At 37.1% G+C, this 18,699-nt stretch overlaps 2 protein-coding genes across 4 annotated transcripts; one reads left to right on the top strand and one right to left on the bottom strand.

Annotated features, from left to right (window-relative positions):
- Nucleotides 1–925: 925 nt before the first annotated feature.
- On the bottom strand, nucleotides 926–6,342 carry armc1l (armadillo repeat containing 1, like). 3 transcript variants are annotated; one of them, XM_077218522.1, is made up of 8 exons: nucleotides 5,861–6,073; nucleotides 5,721–5,782; nucleotides 3,874–4,038; nucleotides 3,169–3,260; nucleotides 2,776–2,965; nucleotides 2,540–2,656; nucleotides 2,362–2,436; nucleotides 926–1,690 (listed from the first exon to the last, which is right to left on the bottom strand). In XM_077218522.1, the coding sequence occupies exons 3-8, from the start codon at nucleotides 4,024–4,026 to the stop codon at nucleotides 1,499–1,501; spliced, it is 819 nt and encodes a 272-aa protein (XP_077074637.1). In that variant the 5' UTR covers nucleotides 4,027–4,038; nucleotides 5,721–5,782; nucleotides 5,861–6,073; the 3' UTR covers nucleotides 926–1,498. The 3 variants fall into 3 exon arrangements, with proteins under 3 accessions (XP_077074637.1, XP_077074638.1, XP_077074636.1); XM_077218523.1 differs by lacking the exons at nucleotides 5,721–5,782; nucleotides 5,861–6,073 and adding an exon at nucleotides 6,216–6,342; XM_077218521.1 differs by lacking the exon at nucleotides 5,861–6,073 and having other exon boundaries at nucleotides 5,721–5,806.
- Nucleotides 6,291–14,916, top strand: mtfr2 (mitochondrial fission regulator 2). Its single transcript, XM_077218511.1, has 7 exons — nucleotides 6,291–6,424; nucleotides 6,556–6,660; nucleotides 7,345–7,469; nucleotides 7,689–7,906; nucleotides 11,452–11,743; nucleotides 11,821–12,004; nucleotides 14,316–14,916. The coding sequence occupies exons 1-7, from the start codon at nucleotides 6,353–6,355 to the stop codon at nucleotides 14,358–14,360; spliced, it is 1,041 nt and encodes a 346-aa protein (XP_077074626.1). The 5' UTR covers nucleotides 6,291–6,352; the 3' UTR covers nucleotides 14,361–14,916.
- The last annotated feature ends 3,783 nt before the right edge of the window (nucleotides 14,917–18,699 follow it).

The raw sequence follows: 18,699 nt of genomic DNA, 5'->3' as shown, positions 1-18,699 counted from the left end.
GTCAAGTACCCACAGTCAGTGATGGTCTGGGGTGCCATGTCAGCTGCTGGTGTTGGTCCACTGTGTTTTATCAAGGGCAGGGTCAATGCAGCTAGCTATCAGGAGATTTTGGAGCACTTCATGCTTCCATCTGCTGAAAAGCTTTATGGAAATGAAGATTTCATTTTCCAGCACGACCTGGCACCTGCTCACAGTGCCAAAACCACTGGTAAATGGTTTACTGACCATGGTATTACTGTGCTCAATTGGCCTGCCAACTCTCCTGACCTGAACCCCATAGAGAATCTGTGGGATATTGTGAAGAGAAAGTTGAGAGACGCAAGACCCACCACTCTGGATGAGCTTAAGGCCACTATCGAAGCATCCTGGGCCTCCATAACACCTCAGCAGTGCCACAGGCTGATTGCCTCCATGCCACGCCGCATTGAAGCAGTCATTTCTGCAAAAGGATTCCCGCCCAAGTATTGACTATTGTGTGCATAACTGAACATAATTATTTGAAGGTTGACTTTTTTTTTTTGTATTAAAAACACTTCTTTTATTGGTCGGATGAAATATGCTAATTTTTTGAGACAGGAATTTTGGGTTTTCATGAGCTGTATGCCAAAATCATCAGTATTAAAACAATAAAACACCTGAAATATTTCAGTTGGTGTGCAATGAATATAAAATATATGAAAGTTTAATTTTTATAATTACATTATGGAAAATAATTAACTTTATCACAATATGCTAATTTTTTGAGAAGGACCTGTATTTCAACTGTAGTTGTTAAACCAGTGTCATTATAGACTGTAGCTTTAATAAATGTGTCATTTGTCTGAATATTTAACATTTATTTTGAAAATGTATTATTCTTTATCCTGTAAAACTTTATGGTTGCATTAATAAACCTTATTACAAATAAATGAAAGACTGCTTGTTATTTGGTGTGTGGATCTTTATTGTCATCATTTTCATGATAGCTCATTTTTTGAACACTTGAATTTAAATCAAGTCATCACAAAGATCAGCACATACCTTTTCCTTCAAAACCTTTATTTTACACAAAACAGCATCAAACATGCATTTAATCTGTTTTTCAATTGTTTCCATTTTAGATGAGACTTGGGACAGATACTTTATGGAAATATTTACAAGAAATCAGGTAGACCGATAATACAGACAAACTTGACAGCAGAAACAGAAAATTTCTGATCCCCAAGAGGGAGGAAAGACATGTTTTCATTAACATATTTAAAATTTACAACATGACCTCAACATTTACAGTTTTCCATACTGAGCTGTAATGTGGCTGAGATCTCATACATCAGATGGAAGCTGATGCTTTGTGTGGAAGGTTGCGCTCAAACTGAACGAAACCTTTTGTTGCTTGTAGAAGCACATTTGTCAGTTCCTCGACCTTTAAGACAGTGGTGCGAGTTGCTCTACTAAGCCAATCTTCCTTAAGAATGTTGAGGTCCAAACTCAGACAGGAAAAGCCTGTGAAACTCAAGCTTTACCAGTAGAAGGTTTTAGTGAGGAAACTGGCTGCTGTGTTCAGCCAGCTGCCACCGGCGTCTTGTTTAGCACCAGTGCGAGACACTGCGCGGTCAAGCTCTTTCTCTGGACTCTCGTCCTCTGGCAGGTAATCTGGCAGGAGGGAATTTTCTTCCACCTTAGAGCCAGAGGTGCTGAGTGGAATGAGAACCTGTAACCATAGTACAGCCATGTAAATAATAATAATTATATATATATACATACACACACACACATACATATATAGATAGTGGCTAGTTCAAATCACGGTATTCCACTTTTTCCAGGAAGGGTGTTTATGAATTTATAGCAGTTATATTACAGCTGTATAACTTTCAGCTATTATTGTAAACGAGCAAGTCAACCCAATAAATCTAACAAACTATGTTTTAACTTTTGAAAATAAAAACTAAATATTTTTTTTATTACTTTTATTAGTATTAAATGTTAATGTAATCAAATATAAACATTAAAAGGTTTTTTATATTAATTATGTATATCTAATTTAATGATGACAATGAAAAGCATGTCAATGCATGTAAAAATGTACATTATGAATTAACATTTGCATTAATAATACACAAATTATTATTTAACATATATAATTATATGACGTATTAATCTTTTTTATTTTAATACATTTTAACGTAATAATTAGCATTTATAATGAATTATATAATATTCAATTATCTTTTCTATTATTTTTTATTTCATTATTTTAAAAATGTACACGTAAAAATTTGACCCAACCAGTTTAGCAGCAGGATATTATTGAGCCATTGATCATCATTCTCAATGTAAAACAAATTTAAGTACATACTTAAAAGCAACAGCAACACCCACCTCTTCTCCATTTTCATTTTTCACCACCTGTTTAACTGAAAGCCCTTTTGTGGCAGCAATAGCAGTGGCCAGACTCTGAACAAAAGACATTTGCTTATTAGTTTTTCATGCACATAATGAGAACAAAGTTGCTTTTATTAGTTGACTCTCTCCTCACAGAAAGAGGAATATAATGTACCTCGGTGGGCAGGTCAGCACGGATGCGTACAGTACATCTCTTCAGCGCCATCTGGAATGTGAAGCTGATTACACCTTTGACCCTCAAAAGAGCTTCTTCACAGACACCTCTCTGATCCTGTCAACACAATACCACATGTGATTTCACCAAGTAATGTGCATAAACAAGAGAGTAGCAGTTTATGATCCAGGTACGATTAACAAAGAGCATTTGTGACAGCTAGATATAGTACATACTGCCCCATCCAAGCCTTGTATGTGCAGCGTCACTGATTTTGCTTTCTTGTTTGAGCTGTTGATGAAGAACTGTGGTTTGTTGTTCCTCTTCTTTTGCTCTGGAGTCTGACAAGCATGTCTCTGTGTTTGAGCACTCAACACTCCATACACCTCTTTTGCAAGGTCTGTAATATCGGTCGCCATGTCAGTCCTTCAAACGGTACAAAAGGGGGGAAAAGATATAAAACATCATTAAAACAAGATTTTAAGAATAAGGAGAATTGATGGATTGTGCACAGTAATACAACAAAAAGTAATTATAGTCAAATTTGATTTTATGGTAGTTTTAAGATATTAAAAATAGATCTTAGATCACTTAATCTACCAGTAAATAAAATAAAATAATAAAATCACCTCTCCATCAGTGTCTCCAGGCTCACCATCATGCCAAGCTCATTTTTCATGGTGTTGATGTTGCGGGGAGCTTCAGCCAGGTACCGCAAAGTCTGAGGAGACATAGCAAGAGAGGTTAGTACTTTAAGAGAGGTCATATTACACCCTCTCGATTTTGCTTTTGGGCTCTACAAGAATAGGGTTTTTATACTAGAATCTTCAAATATATATATATATATATATATATATATTACTGTTGCTGCACCTCTTGTCCCAGTCTATCAGTAACACTCTGTTTTGTTCTGGTCTCTGTGAAGCACCACCTTCCAAAAAGCACAATTTGCTCTGATTGGTTGGCGGGACCAGTGTGTTGTGATTGGTTGTCACACCCCTTACTATAACTGCAAGTTTCAACACACTACTAATGCACCTCAACCAGACCTCAACCCTTTTTCTGTGTATCATGCTTGTATCCCTTGGGCGGGAATTGTTTAACTGAGGGTTTAACTTGAGACGTGTACGTTTCTGGAAGAAAACTCAAGACTACAATCAAGGGGTTTCAGAAACCACACTTACTGATATAGAGAATAACTCTCTTTGGAGTGACTTTGTAACTTTGCAGACCTTTTTCATGCTCATTATACACTAAAGAAAGTTGAAAATGTAAAAAAAAGCATAATTGGTCCTCTTTAATAATCAAAGTTGTGTATTGACAAATCAGTGTACCTGAAGGGTGGCAAACAGCACTTTAGAGTCTTTATGGTCTAGAAACAGCACTAGTCCTGGAAGGCAACCCTGGTCCTGAACAATCGCCTCCCGATTCTGAGGTTCTGATGCCAAGTCCCGCAGCTGTGTGACTACTGATAATGCGTCCATCATTTTTGTGGATACCTGAAACACCAAGGGATATGAAGACAAATCATATGAAACATCTAATAACATAGATCGCCTTTTAAAAGTTGATCCAATACTTTCATTTATTCAAAACGGACCTCTTTGTTTTCTCCAATAGTATCCAGCTGCAGACCCGCAGCACCACCAGTTTCAGAACCCCAGCGCCAGAACCGGAAGTAAGGGGCGGAGCTTAGGTTCTAACACCAGCGCCAGGACCGGAAGTGAGGGGTGGAGCTTACGTTCTTAACCGAGTAACGCCACCTAACGTTTTGGAGCGTAATTTGCTTAGACACGAAACGTCATTATTACACACGAAATGTCATACTTTATACCCATTATAATGATACATTAAGGTATAGTACAATAAGCATTTAAAACATTGATTTTGTGTAATATAATTCTATATAGTTATCCGTTTTATTGTATTATGAGAGTTACTTCCTAATCGTGAAAATAATGCTTGAAACTTATGGTCATTTTATATAAAATATACTTTATTTCACAAGAACATGTGCAGCATGCATTTTTCTTTATGTAAAATAATGTCAAAACTCTAAAAAGAGAGAGAAAATCCGGCATTGTTTTAAAAGAAACCATAAAAATGTACCGTACTTCAAATAATAGCCGAGTCCCAAATAGACGATTGTCTCTTTACACGCCTGGTGTGGCTGCAGGTCTGGGTAAATATAAGTCCGGTCTCAAATAGAGGTCGGGTCTGTTTTTTAGTTTCAGGTTGTATTAAATCTTCTAAAACCCGTCAGATCGTCCGCTTTTTGGCGGAATAGAATGACTGCTGCGCATGACAATGGGCGCTTAACGACCAGAGAGAGAGAGAGCCCCGGCCGCGCGCGCGCACTCTCACGTCTTCAAACGAGCACTGTCTTGCTCTTTATTTGTCACATAGTTATAGTTCATACAACGAGCAGTGACTCACTGTGTAATAAAAACATACTCTAAATATTATTTAAAAGGTGCAACAATTTTTAATATTTTTAAATACTTGCAAAAATAACCATGCTTGTGTCATTGTAAATAATTCCGCCCCTCCCTCACTTCCGGTTCTGGCGCTGGGGTTCTGGCACTGGGGTTCTGAAACTGGTGGTGCTGCGGGTCTGCAGCTGGATATATCTCGTTTTCTCACTGAGTTTTATGCATTGAGACTTATATGAGACAGAGCAATTTTAACAGTACATTAATAATAGACCCTTTAAATAGTACTAAATATGGTGGCTGTGGGCGTATTAAACCATGTTTTTATGTTTTATTCTATAGAGCTTCTTTGACAAACATCTTTCAGAAAGGGCAACAGATTCGGTCACGTGACCAATGACACAATTGTATTTTTTTACATTTTCAACCATGTGTAAAATACATATTTAAGTCCTTCTCAAAAGTAATTTTGGTCACAAGTGGAATTAAAAGAGTTAACAGAAAACAGGTAATTACAGCACAAAAGCAGATGACACTAAGAACCTCTGGAGTAGACAATCAGTTCCTTATACTACAGTAAAGTTAGCCTGTTAGCACGATAGCTACATGGCAGGAATTCAGATTTAGGTTTTGCGAAACTTTATATCTCTGTAATAGAAATAAAATCAATTTTTATTCATTTTAACCGTCTTATGTCATACTTTGTGCAATATGTTGATTATGAAACTATAAAATTACTGTGTACTCACCACTGCCGTTACTTTTAACAACGCAAAGTCGCACACACCAAAAACAAAACTTCCCACTCCTTCTGTTCAAACAAAACGATTGGTTGAAGGAGCTGACGACGTTTCTAAATGGTTCAAGCTGATTGGCTACATGCTCTTACCAGCCTCTCCAGACCAATCACAAACGATCTCAAGCAAAGAGCTTTATTTGAGTTTAACCTGCACGGAAAGCGTGATACAGGGAAGAGGTAAAGTGAATAATACGCGTATCTTTGTACATATAAACGCAATTTTATTAATAATACAATGCATAGGTGTATTAATTAGATTAACGCGCAGATTAACGTATAGGTTTGACATACGATTGTGTTCTCACGCACTCAGTGGTAGAATAGTGGCTGATGCCGATAAGTAATTATTGCTGACGCTGTAGATAATTAACGTTAACTTAACGTTACGCTTCCTTTGCATATGTGCCGTTCGTTTTTTTCCTCGTTATTTCAACTAACGTTTAACCTTTCAATGGCGTTTTGAATGGAATGCAGCTGATTTGATCCCTCAGGTCACGTGGAGAAGTTTGCTGCAGTGTGTGTTGGTTCCGTTGGTTCATCTGTCAGCAGAAATCCAGCGTGGAAAACACAGGGATACTGTCAATGTCTCTGCTGGAAGACATCGTTGATCTGCTGAGATGTGTCCTGGAATATTTTGGAGTGCCACCTGAAATGGTAAATATGATAATTCATTTAGTGTGACTATTTGCAAAAACAACTCCATAAACGTGATTTTACACGCTTTTTTTAAATGTAAGATATAAATGCAGCTTTTTAACAGTACATCTTGAACACTGTTGTTGTAGTTGGTTCCAGTATGGGACAGTACACATTGTGGACAGTACCGCAGCATAGTCCGTATGATTGGGACAAACCTTCCTCTCTATCCTCACCCACGGCTGCGGTTCCAGGTAACGTTACTGTCTTTGAGAACAGTGTGTTCTGTTATGTGTTATTAAAGATCCAATCAGTAATTCATTTTTTCTAATTTTGAGAACGTTTCGAAAAGTTAATTAAATAGTGTACACTCACATCAGTGTTATTCTAGTATTATTTCTATCGTATTATTCATATTTTGTATTAGTCTTTATATTTCTAGTTTTAGAATTTTTGTGCTTTTTTTATTTCTATTTTTTTATTTCTCTTTTGCTTTATTTTATTTCTTTTTTTTAACTACTAAAACCAATTTTTAATAGTTTTTAATCAACAACATCAACTCACACAAGATAAAAAACTAATTCATCTAATAGGAAAAAGCAGCTTTTAGACATTTGTTAAAATCACAAAACAATAAAAATGTGCATACAAGAACACCTTTAACTTATATTTGATAGTTTTTTTTATCCCAAAGCTGCTGTTTAGCTGTTATTCAAATCAAATAAACTGTTTTTGCATATCAGAGAAAATATATAACATAAAGTATAATTATTTTATAACTGGCTCATTTTGTAACACAAGCATAAAACATAGGTACAGGCCAGAATATTAGATGCATGTGTTCACTGGTATAAATTGTTAATAGTCTCTTCACATGCTAAAGGCTTTGAAGGACTTAAGTGCACCTTCACTAATGAGTTCTGATTCTATGTTTCTAGATTCCTCTGCAGACATTCAATAGACAAGGGTATATTGATGTGTCAGTGGAAACGCCAGCCATTCCTACATTAGCGGATGTGCTTTGGCTGGTGGAGGATGAAGGAGACAGCCACACTAAATTCAGGTACCTGAAACTCATCAACAGCTGTATAAAAACAAAGTTGTTTGTTTATTAATAGCTCACCGACGGTCTCTGTATGAGTGCCAAATTTAGTTCTGAACATAAGTTTAGCCTGTTAAGAGATTTCTTGATGGATTCTGGTCTTCATAAGAGTGTGTATACCGTAAGTTTTGTTTTGCAGAGAAAGTTCATTGTCATCATGCCTCTCCATGTTTATAACAGAACTGCCGTCCCTCTGAGGAAACACTGTGTACAACAAGGTTTTGAGTTTCCGTCATTGGGGTGTGAACGTTCGCTGTCCGTGTCTGTTCCGGGTCAGAGGAAAGGCAGGGTGCTGGAGCAGGACAGCCAGCCAGAAGCCCTGCAGAAGATCTCAGCTCTGGAAGAGGAACTGCAGAAACTACGAGCACAGATCGCCATGATAGTCACAGTTCCGCCAGGTACCGTATGCTGTATGCCAATGCTGTTACTGAAAGTTTGTTAGAGATTCTGTAAATGCAAAAATTTCAAAATAAAAAGGCTATCTTTGGTGGCTACCAGTAATATTTTTAGCCTGAAACCCAAATTCACTGAGATAAGATTGTAATTTCTATTTCTGTTTATAATACTTTGGGGGGCCAAAAGTTGTAAATTCTGACTTTTAGTTCTGTTCTGTTCTTAGCTGTGTGTAGGTTCTCAACCTTTTTGACTCAAAGGTCCAATACAATATTTGGAGGACCCCCGAATTGATATTTAATTTATTGTTTAACCCCTTAACTGTCACCGTCCCGTATACGGGACGCCTAACTTTACTTCAATATATTACTATTAAATCATAATTTAATCATGACAAACTATATATCGTTGGAAAGGTCTAACACTCCTAAATAGATATTTTAGCGCTGTATTTTTATTACAAATTATGTAGGAACAGTAATATATGAATTTATGACAAGAGTGCGCCTCAAAAAATCGACGTCATAACAGGAGTTTCTGACCTTTGTCACAAAAAGTTGACGCACACACTTTTAATAATTGAAACTTTGGTTTTTAATGCTAAAAGTTCATAATAAAACATAATCTAGTATTTGTCAATAAAAAAAGATAAAAAAAATATTTTAAAAAGTAAAGTAAAAAGCCTCTAAAAACTCTAAAAAGTGTAATATATATTATATATATATATATTAATTTTTTCATTATTATTACATCACATATTTTAGTAGTTATCATAAATTAGGTATCATTTGAAAGCTTACGAACTCAGAATTCATCCTGTGAAACCCGTTTTGAAATTGGACGTTGCGTTACCATAGAAACGGTATTTTTGAATTAGGCCCCTCCCCTTTTGGGCATCATCTTTCATAATTTTTTATCAAAACCTTTTCTAATCTTGACAAAACACATATTGTCAGAAAGGTCTGAGTCTCAAGGTTCCATTTTTAGTGACAAAAGTGATATTTGGATAGAAATTTATTAATTTGTTATGGCAGAATGCATACAATTAAATTCAATGGAATGCAATGGCACCCGGTGGCTATTTTTGGTACTACGCCTAAAGAAAATCTCATGAGAACTTCAATTTTTGTGATATCAACTTCAAATTTGGAACACAACTTGGTTAGATATATAGCTTTTATTTTATAGTAATTTTATAGTAAAAAATATTTTGTAAAATATTTATTTTATATAAAAAAAAATATTAATAAAGTATATTTGATTTACTGTAAATTTAAATTTCCATAACTTTTTCATACTTTAATTTTTTGAAGAGTTTTCACTTAAGTAATAATCTGCTGATTGTTTTCTTTAAAACAAGACCAAACTTAGGTCTATATTCCAAAGCATTCTTGAATTACAACCATTTAAGTTTGTATAGTGCATTTTAATGTCCATTATAAAAAGGGGAGGTGACACTTAAGGGGTTAAAAAAGTATTTTTTATTAATTTGATTATTAAAATAATTTATTAATTTAAATACTTGGAAACTGTAAGTCTACTGGTGTCGCACTTGCAATTCTATGGGAAAAACATTTAACAACAAAATAATTTCAGGCTGATCTTGATTATGTGAATCTGTGACTGTGGCAATGTCATTCAATGACAAACAAATGATTGAAGGATAGAGCACAAACTAAATTTAACCCCTTAGAAATCTTGCATCCCATGGAAGTAGCATAGCTCCATTGCTCATTTCACATATGAATGGGGCGTTTCTTAAAGGGACAGCAAAAAAATAAAAAGCGGTAGAGAGTCTAAATTTACTGTTTTTGGAGCAAATAATCACTTGACTAGTGGAACGCAGAGGAAAAATAAAATGACTAAAAATGTGATATAATATATATAATATATATATAATATGATATATATAACCCCTTTAATGCATCACTTTGATACCTTGTAATAAAATAAAAATATTGCTTCCAGGGTGGGAAATTAGCACCAGCCAATGGCTGGTACTTTTTCAAAGTGGCGGGTGACTTTGCCTTGTATACCAGCCACAGTGGCGGGTAGATTGTAAAACATATTTTTATTGGTTACTATTTAAAACATTCCTTGTAACGGATTGGACATCTTTTGTCAAAGAATGCTGTTGCTAAGTAAAAATAATGCACTTTTGTCGAGTAACTAATTTGATTGGTTTTCAGCGCTGTGCGTCACGGACACAGCGCACGGACACGGCGCTGAGCGGACCGTGACACATATAGCTGAGCTGAGGTAGCCTACAGACTTAAGGAAAATTAAAAAAATGTGGCGACATATACCCGGTGTTAAGAGGCCCGCCGCGGAGTCAGCAGTGTATGAATGTACAAACTATTGAGGGCGAAGTAAATAAAAAGTGAAGGTACTTTTCGAACAAGTGGCGCATTGATGACGAACGGAAAACGAGGGAATGGTTAGCCTACCTTCCTGTCGAACAGTCCATGCACTGTACTTACTGTCGAACCTATGCGTCGTCCGAAAATGCAAACAATTTGTTCATTAGAGGAACAACTAACCTTAAAATAGAGTCTATAATGAATATGACCAATTCTATTCAGAAACGTCCATGCGATCGGCAAAAAGGGCAGACCTTTTCGGGACTACGTTTGGATGTGCAAGTAAGCAAATTACTAACTTGAAGTTGTGTTTTGTGATGGCTAGATAGCTATCGTTTTTTTAGTTTAGCGATAGTTTTAGCAGCCGCGAGGATAGGAGCCGAGACCGTGGGTGCTCCGGAGCTCGATTGTGTCAGTTAAACTTTTCATCTCCAATCCTATCTGTATTTGTGAGAAGTGGTGCTGTCCTGATTTGAAAGATAGCCTACTTTACGGCTTTATTATCGAGTTAAGCCTCTGGGGTCGACAAACGCGCTGGCGCGTTTTGCTGGATTTTTTTTCAAATAGCAGCAAAATACATTTAAATACTCCATCATGTATGGTCATACAGACTTAACTAATATTAAAAACTAAACTGTAAAATAACCATACATAAAATTCTCTCAAAAATACAAACATGTACATACATGTTGCTCACATAGTGACAGTTTGTGCTAAATAGTGTTGTTGTTTTTTTTTAAAGCGCGTGCGCCCGTGAGCATCCACGGAGGAAAACATAAATTGGCGCCTGAGTGCAGCATAACTCGTATTGTTAAATGAATAATACGAATTACATATTTGTAATGGACGTCAATGTTATCAAAGTCACAGTTCTCATTCATAAATTTGAATTCCAGAAAAAGTGGCTGGTAGATAATACAAGTCGGTGGTAAAATTGGGCATCCAGCAGCCACTGTGGCTGGTGGGCAAAAAAGTTAATTTCCCTCCCTGATTGCTTCTAATAATATATTAAAAATATGGTTATTGTATAGTCAGATTGAATGGGGAAAATGTTTTCCTTGTTTTTTTGTCCTTAGTTCCTGACACCCACTAATATTAACCAATTAGCTAGTTAAAATTATAAAAATAAAAAAAAACTTGAATGTATCACCCTGATACCTTTTTATATCCATTGCTGATGTGTCTCTCAGGCCGTGCTGTTCTTCCAGCTGTTCCTGGCACTCCATGCTCTACTCTACCTATTCCTATTCTCACTTCCACTCCTGTCTGTCCTCCGCCACCACCTCCACCCCCACTTCCTCCTTCGGCTGTGGCCATCTCCACGGAGGGGTCCGTTTCGGAGGTGATTCGACAAAGGCAGGCAGCAAAAAGGGAAAAGCTTGCACAGTGTGATCCATCTCCGGGTACAGCGCCTGCTACCCTGCCCTCCATGTTAGAGGTGCTGCGAGACTTGAATCAGGTCAAACTGCGTTCTGTCGAGAGGTATGAATCTAGTGGCTTTAAATTCGAAGCACGTCTAAGTTTGAAGCTCAGTACTGAACGTGGGTTTGTATTTGTAGATCTCCAGGTGGAACTCCAGTAAGGAGTCGGAAGAGTAAAGGCGTAGCATGTTCATCTGACCCTGCAGCTCTCATCGCCGAAGCACTAAAAAAGAAGTTTGCACACAGAAAGAGAGATGATTCGTTTGGTAAAGAGAACCGCTCAGCTGAGCCCTCTCCTTTTAGCAGTCCAGACACTCCCCGGGTAGGTGGTCTTCCTCTTTTCCTTTTTATTAGGAACATTTATTACAGATGACAGTGTTACATAGGGGTGTGAACACTGGTCTCACGGTTCGGTTCGATTACGATTATCATGTCATCGATTCAGTTCAATTCGATATCGCGTTGCAGTGCATCTGCAATTTAAATTTTTACTCCAAAAGTGATGTGTGCGCGCGCGTGTTCGCCTGTTCGGGAAGTTGCACTGACAGAAACAGTGACATTCCAGTTTAAGTTTCAAGGGAGTAAAGCCTGTTTATGCCATTTAGTAAATGAAATTGTGTCAAATCAATTTTGTTGTAAAGAAATGTTCATTTAAAAGCAGCGCTCATTCATCAGTGTATAATGCTACCATAGAGATGCGCGCATCAACCGTCGCCGAGCCCGCTGTTGAAAGTAACGATCATCCATTTATAATCACGCGTAACAACACAGAATAATTGTAATTTGACCATCGGGTTCGGATACTTAAATCAGCTCTATGTTTGCGTGACATGAGCGCGCACAGCGCATGTCTTCTCCAGGTCGTGCTTACCAGGTTGTTCATTAGAGCCGGAATGTGCCCAGAATAGATGTACGCTTTTAAAGTCTTCGGAGCATTTTTAATTACTCTCACTCTCGTCTCGCCTCCTCTGCCATTGTAAGCTACCGCGACAAAGCACACACGCGACAAATGACGTCAGAAAAGCGTCAGTATAACCGGTTATGGTCTATTACTGAACCGATACTGAATCGTCCTCGTCTGCATCGCGATGCATCGTAGAAACGATTCATTTCGACACCCCTAGTGTTACATTAGGATGAGTGTTATTTTGACTGTATTTGGTGGTACAGGGGGAGGCTGAAATAAGATTTTTGTCAGATGCCGTCATTAGCTGTTACATCATGTAGTGCAGTTTTGTCAACAGAACGCACAGTCTGTCAAGTTAACAATATGGACGAAATATAATCATGTGTAATCCGAAGTGCCATTGTACCTATTGAATGCATTTACGTGCACAATCTTACACCGATTATGCTTAACTTGACAAGTTGTAAGTTCATGTAAATCACTTAAACGCAGCTTTTAAAAGTTATTAACGGTTTAGGGTAAAAACGAAATGCAAAAATCTGCGATTTAATTATTCAATTTGGTGTGTGTTTCAGAGTGTAGTGCGGCACTGTGTTCTTTTACACGCAAGCGTCTCATGATCCGTGTTTAATGGCTCAAACCAAGTCTGTTCACAGTAAATGCTGCTAGACGCTAATTCATATCTGCATCTGCTCTGAGTTTGGGTCACTTATTGTGTGCATTTGGGAAAGCAGTATGCACCGACCATCTTCCCAAAATTGTAATTTGAAGCAGCTGTAAACCGGCTGTTGTCAACAAAAGAGAACCTGCGGTTTTCTTGCATTGTCTTGCATGTGTTGTTGCGCATGTACACGCACACATTGCTGTCGCTTCCGACTAGTAAACTCCTCAGTTTATAGATTAGCACATTTATTGCAGGTTTGTGGAGTTGGAATTGGAGTTTCTGAGTGCCAGGGGGGAAAAAAGTTACCCAACCTGAGAAATTGATGCTAAACTAGCAGGGAGCAGGATTGATGCTGTGGTTTTGAGTGCAATAATAGCAGTGCATGTCTCATTTGAACCACTAGGGGAAGTGTGTCTGTCCAGAAACTTAATAGTGTTACATTTAGATCAGCAGAGGGCAACATTTCATCACAGTGCAGCAGCCGGTGCATCAGCATTGATTGGCAGAATCTAAAAAGTTTAAATATTAAAAAAATTATTTCCTAGTGATTTACTTTACTCACCCTCAAGTTGTTCCAAACCTGAATGAATCTTCTGCTGAACACAAAAGATATTTTGAAGAATGCTGGTAACCAAACAGTTTATGGGCCCCATTGACTTACACTGTATTTTTTCCATACAATGGAAGTCAATGTATTCTGTGTTCAGCAGAAGAAATAAATCCATACAGGTTTGAAACAACTTGAGTGTGGGTAAATGATGAAAGAATTTTAATTTTAGGGTGAACTATCACTTTAATAGCAGTTTATGAGCACTAATGATTAAATTAAACTCTTTAATCCTCAGATCTTAGTATGTCTTTCTGAAACACTGGTGATCTTCTGTAAATGATGAGATTTTCTTCACCATTTTCCAAATCTTTCCTACACTTGTGCTGGTGTAGCACTATTACATGATACTTAGACAGAACCCTTGACGTTTTGCTGTAAAATCTAGTTGAGAATGCAGTTTATTGATAATGCATTGTGTGCTGTTGTGACTTTAGTGTCGTATTGGTTTACAGATTCTCCATCACACCAGACGCAGCCAGGGACGCATTCACCTTTGACCCTTGACCTTAAAGTCTTCCAGAATCAAAGTTGTCATGGACTGATGTGATGGACATATTTCTTTTCAATGTTGGTCTCTTTTTTTCCTTTTTCCCTTTCTCTCTGAATTTGTCACACGGGCCTCCATCTGAAAACACTGTGCATGTTTTTGAGATTTTTACACAGGCATTCTAATTTTTGTACATGCTTATTTTTATTTGTACATATTATATACAAAGGACTTCTGAATGACTAAATCAGGTATTGATACAGGATGGTGGTAATTATGTCATGAGATGCTAAAAACTCAGTTTCTTTCAGCCACAAATGTGGTATATAAATATGGTTTGATCTATGCAATGCCTCTTTTTATACTTTTTTTTATTTATTTAAAGCCTAGTTGGACAAACCAAAGTTCTCGAAACAACTTACCAGTAATATTTTAAGTTTAAAAAAAGGTACATATTTTGCTAATAATTCGTTCATCCATGTGTCTGCTGCATTTTCATCCTATCCTTCAAACTGTTTATGCAGTATCACCATAAGAAGCATTAAAAAAGTTAAATGCCTTTCAAAGTGTTGTCTTCAACCCGTCAAGTGTGTGCTAATCAAGTAGTTTATTACACAGGTGTCTGGAATATTTGATTCTGACTGGTCAATCACACCATTCTGCAGTCTGACATTTCCTAATATTCACCGTTATCCATGGCAATGTTTTATATAATAAGTCCAGGTAGTCTCATCCAGGTAACTAAAATCTGTACTGTTTTCATATCTCTTGTATCAAACCTATGTTTCCGCAAGGGAACAAATGATAAAAATGGTAACTGTGACTTTTTCTCACAGTTCTGAGGGAAAAAAAGTCAGCTGACAATTGACTTTAGTTACGTTATGTTTATTTTACCTTGTGTCTTTATAATATCTGTGTATGCTCACAATTTTTGAATTTTATTTCTCACAATTGCAAGTTTATATTCTGACTTTTTTCTTAGAATCGTGAGATTAAAATGTTGCAATTACCTTTTGAATTTAGTTTTACTTTTTTTTTCTTTCTTTTTTTATTCCTGGGCAGAAAAAAGCTTCCATACAAACCTTAGACTTGCAATCTCTCGTTTCATAAAAATGTAATTGGCACTAATTTGCGGCTCATTTTTCAACTATAGTGAAAATGACCTCAGAGGACTTTAGTATTAATATTACTGTAATATTGTTACAGGGATAATAATAAGCAAGGTGTATAATGTAAGCGGGCAGCAATTATTGCAAAATAAACCTTGCAAAATGAGTCTTGTATTGCCCTGAAAAGTTATATGTTGTTATAATGATTGGCTAACTGTACATTATTTTAATTGCTTATCTCATTTAGGAATGCTCATAAATAAAAAATGTTATATATATACACATACATACTGGAGAAAATAATTATTTGATCCCCTGCTGATTTTGTAAGTTTGCCCACTTAAAAAGAAATGAAGGGTTAATCATTTTTATGGTAGCTTTATTTTAACCGATAGAGACAGAATATCAACCGAACACATCCAGAAAAAAACATTATATGTAGGTTATAAATTGATTTGCATTTCAGTGAGTGAAATAAGTATTTGATCCCCAAGCAAAACAACATTTAGTACCTGGTGGAGAAACCTTTATTGGCAAGCACAGAGGTAAGAGGTTTCATGTAGTCTTGGTCGTCAGGTTTGCACACATCTCAGGAGGGATTTTGGTCCACTCCTCTTTACAGATCCTCTCCTAAGTTTCTTGGCTGTCGCTTTCCAACTCGAAGTTTCAGCTCCCTCCACAGATTTTCTTTAGGTCCGGAGACTGGCTAGGACACTCCAAGACCTTAATGTGCTTTTTCTTGAGCCACTCCTTTGTTGCCTTGGCGGTATGTTTTGGGCCATTGTCATGCTGGAAGACCCATCAGCCCGTCCATCAGCCACTCAATACGGTGAAGTCGTCCTGCACCCTTAACAGCGAAACAGACCCATGTTTCCACCTCTGTGCTTGACTGTAGGGATGATGTTCTTGGGGTCATAGTCAGCATTTCTCTTCCTCCAAACATGACGAGTTGAGTTGATGCCAAAGAGCTCAATTTTGGTTTCATCTGACCACAGCACTTTCTCCCATGCCTTCTCTGAATCATTTAGATGTTCATTGGCAAACTTCAGATGGGCCTGTACAAGTGCCGCCTTAACCAGGGGGACCTTGCGGGCGCTGCAGGATTTCAAACCATTATGGTGTTGTGTTACACCATTGGTTTGTTTGTGACTGTGGTCCCAATTACCTTGATATCCTTAAGTTTCTCCCGTGTAGTTCTGGGCTGATCCCTCACCTTTCTCATGATCATCCTTACTTTGAGGCCAGATCTTGCATGGAGCTCCAGATCAAGGGCGATTGATGGTTATTTTGTATTTCTTTCATTTCCGAATAATGGCACCAACAGTTGTCTCCTCCTCACCAAGCTTCTTGCTGATGGTCTTGTAGCCCATTCCAGCCGTGTGCAGGTCTACAATCTTGTCTCCCTGATGTCCTTTGACAGCTGTTTGGTCTTGCCCATGGTGGTGGAGAGGTTGGAATTGAAGATACAGATTCTGTGGACAGGTGTCTTTTATTAACATAACAAGCTGACATTAGGAGTACTTTCTTAAAGTGACAGGACTAATCTGTGTTTCACATGGGCACATAACCAATCTATGGGAGGCAGAATTGGGAGAACAGGGAGTCAAATGCTTATCAATTTATAAACTTTATATAATGTTTTTTCTGGATTTTTTGATTGATTTTCTGTCTCTATCCGTTAAAATAAACCTACCTTAAAAATGACAGACCCTTCATTTCTTTTTAAGTGGGCAAACTTTCAAAATCATCAGGGGATCAAATAATTATTTTCTCCTGTGTGTGTGTGTATATATATATATACACACACACACACACACACATATAATGTTATGAAAGTACTGTCATATTCAAGACAAAGGCAAAGCACGCTTAAAGAGGGCATTAAGTGAAAAAATGCATTAAAACCACTGATAGTCACATGCATATTCATTTTGTTTTTGCTATAAAAACGCTGAATGTGTACCTTTTGACCCTGACCTAACAACTTCCTCGAACCATTATGTGTTTACACTATTGTTTTCAGGCCCTGTGTGTGGGTGGATGCTTGTTTGATGGAATAAATTGCATCGTGTTGTGTCTGTAAACCACATCCTTCCAATCACTAAAGGTTATCATGGAGAGGATATGCTGGTCTACCGAGACAGGAAATGGTTACACGCTGAAAATCTGATTGATCCTTTGCTTCCGTCAGACATTTTTTGATGTTAGCCTGACAGGAGGGTGTTCAGAGTGGAATATTGTAGTGTAAAGTCTCACCCCCACTGCTATATCTGGCATATGCTTTCTATTTTTGCTTATCTTCAGAAATGCACCTGGTCTAATGAGAAACATGTGGACTAAATTTAATGCCCCCACGTTTCCGTAACACATGTTTGTTTGTTGTTAAGTTTGACAGAATCTGGCTGGAGGAGGATGATGATGATGATGATGCCCCCCACCCCCCCTTTTTTAAATTGTTGTTAATATCACAAATAAAAAGTGTTACCAGAAAGGAAATACGTTTTTCCTAGGTTTTAAATGATAACCCTGCCTGTGGCCTGCTGCATTCGTTTGCTGCATCTTGTAGGTTGCTCTTTGCTTTCCTCCTTAGCATTTGAGCAATGTAAGATGGCTGAAGCATTTGGGGACATTTTTTATTATATTTAAAAATTTGAGTTTTGTGTAACACTTTAGTTTATGGTCCAATTCTCACTATTGACTAGTTGCTTATTAGTATGCTTATTACTAGGATTTTGGCTGATTATTAGTCCTTATAAAGCACATATTAATGCCTTATTCTGCATGAACTTCTTCTACATTCCTAATCCTACCCATTACCTAAATCTAACAACTACCTTACTAACTATTAATAAGCGGTAATTAGGAGTTTAAGGCAAAAGTCATAGTTAATAGTTTGTTAAAAGTGATATTTGGACCCAAATCTAAAGTGTGACCGAGTTGTCAAAATGTTGCAATGTTACCTTTTAATCATGATTTTGAGGTCATACATTTGTTAGTGTACTAGGGTTAGTAATAAAAATAATCACCATTTGTTTTTATTCACGTAAATTCTCTTGTGTAGTCTGTAAATAATAATTGATTTTTAATGTACAAATAAAAGTACATACTGTATATTCCATTTTAATATGAGCACTTAACTGCATGTATAATAATAAAAAGTATAGAATACAGATTGTTTCATGGAGGTTCTGTACTCGAGGACAACCTTAATGAACAAAAATGATTTAAAAAAACCACATG

The sequence above is a fragment of the Siphateles boraxobius genome, unplaced genomic scaffold, assembly GCF_051911475.1.
Source record: "Siphateles boraxobius isolate OS27281-9 unplaced genomic scaffold, OSU_SipBor_1 77, whole genome shotgun sequence".
NCBI classification, from domain to species: Eukaryota; Metazoa; Chordata; class Actinopteri; order Cypriniformes; family Leuciscidae; genus Siphateles; species Siphateles boraxobius.
Note: the sequence above shows the minus strand (reverse complement) of the source record. Positions and strands in the feature narration are given on the sequence as shown.

Bases quoted from the DNA above. Each gene is read 5' to 3' on its own strand.
- armc1l (XM_077218523.1), bottom strand. From the start codon at position 4,026: ATGATGGACGCATTATCAGTAGTCACACAGCTGCGGGACTTGGCATCA. The intron at 2,657-2,775 runs GTATGTACTATA...TTGTGTTGACAG, and splicing joins TACAAGGCTTGGATGGGGCA to GATCAGAGAGGTGTCTGTGA. The intron at 2,437-2,539 runs GTACATTATATT...TCTTTTGTTCAG, and splicing joins GTGCTGACCTGCCCACCGAG to AGTCTGGCCACTGCTATTGC.
- mtfr2 (XM_077218511.1), top strand. From the start codon at position 6,353: ATGTCTCTGCTGGAAGACATCGTTGATCTGCTGAGATGTGTCCTGGAA. The intron at 7,907-11,451 runs GTACCGTATGCT...TGTGTCTCTCAG, and splicing joins GATAGTCACAGTTCCGCCAG to GCCGTGCTGTTCTTCCAGCT. The intron at 12,005-14,315 runs GTAGGTGGTCTT...ATTGGTTTACAG, and splicing joins GCAGTCCAGACACTCCCCGG to ATTCTCCATCACACCAGACG.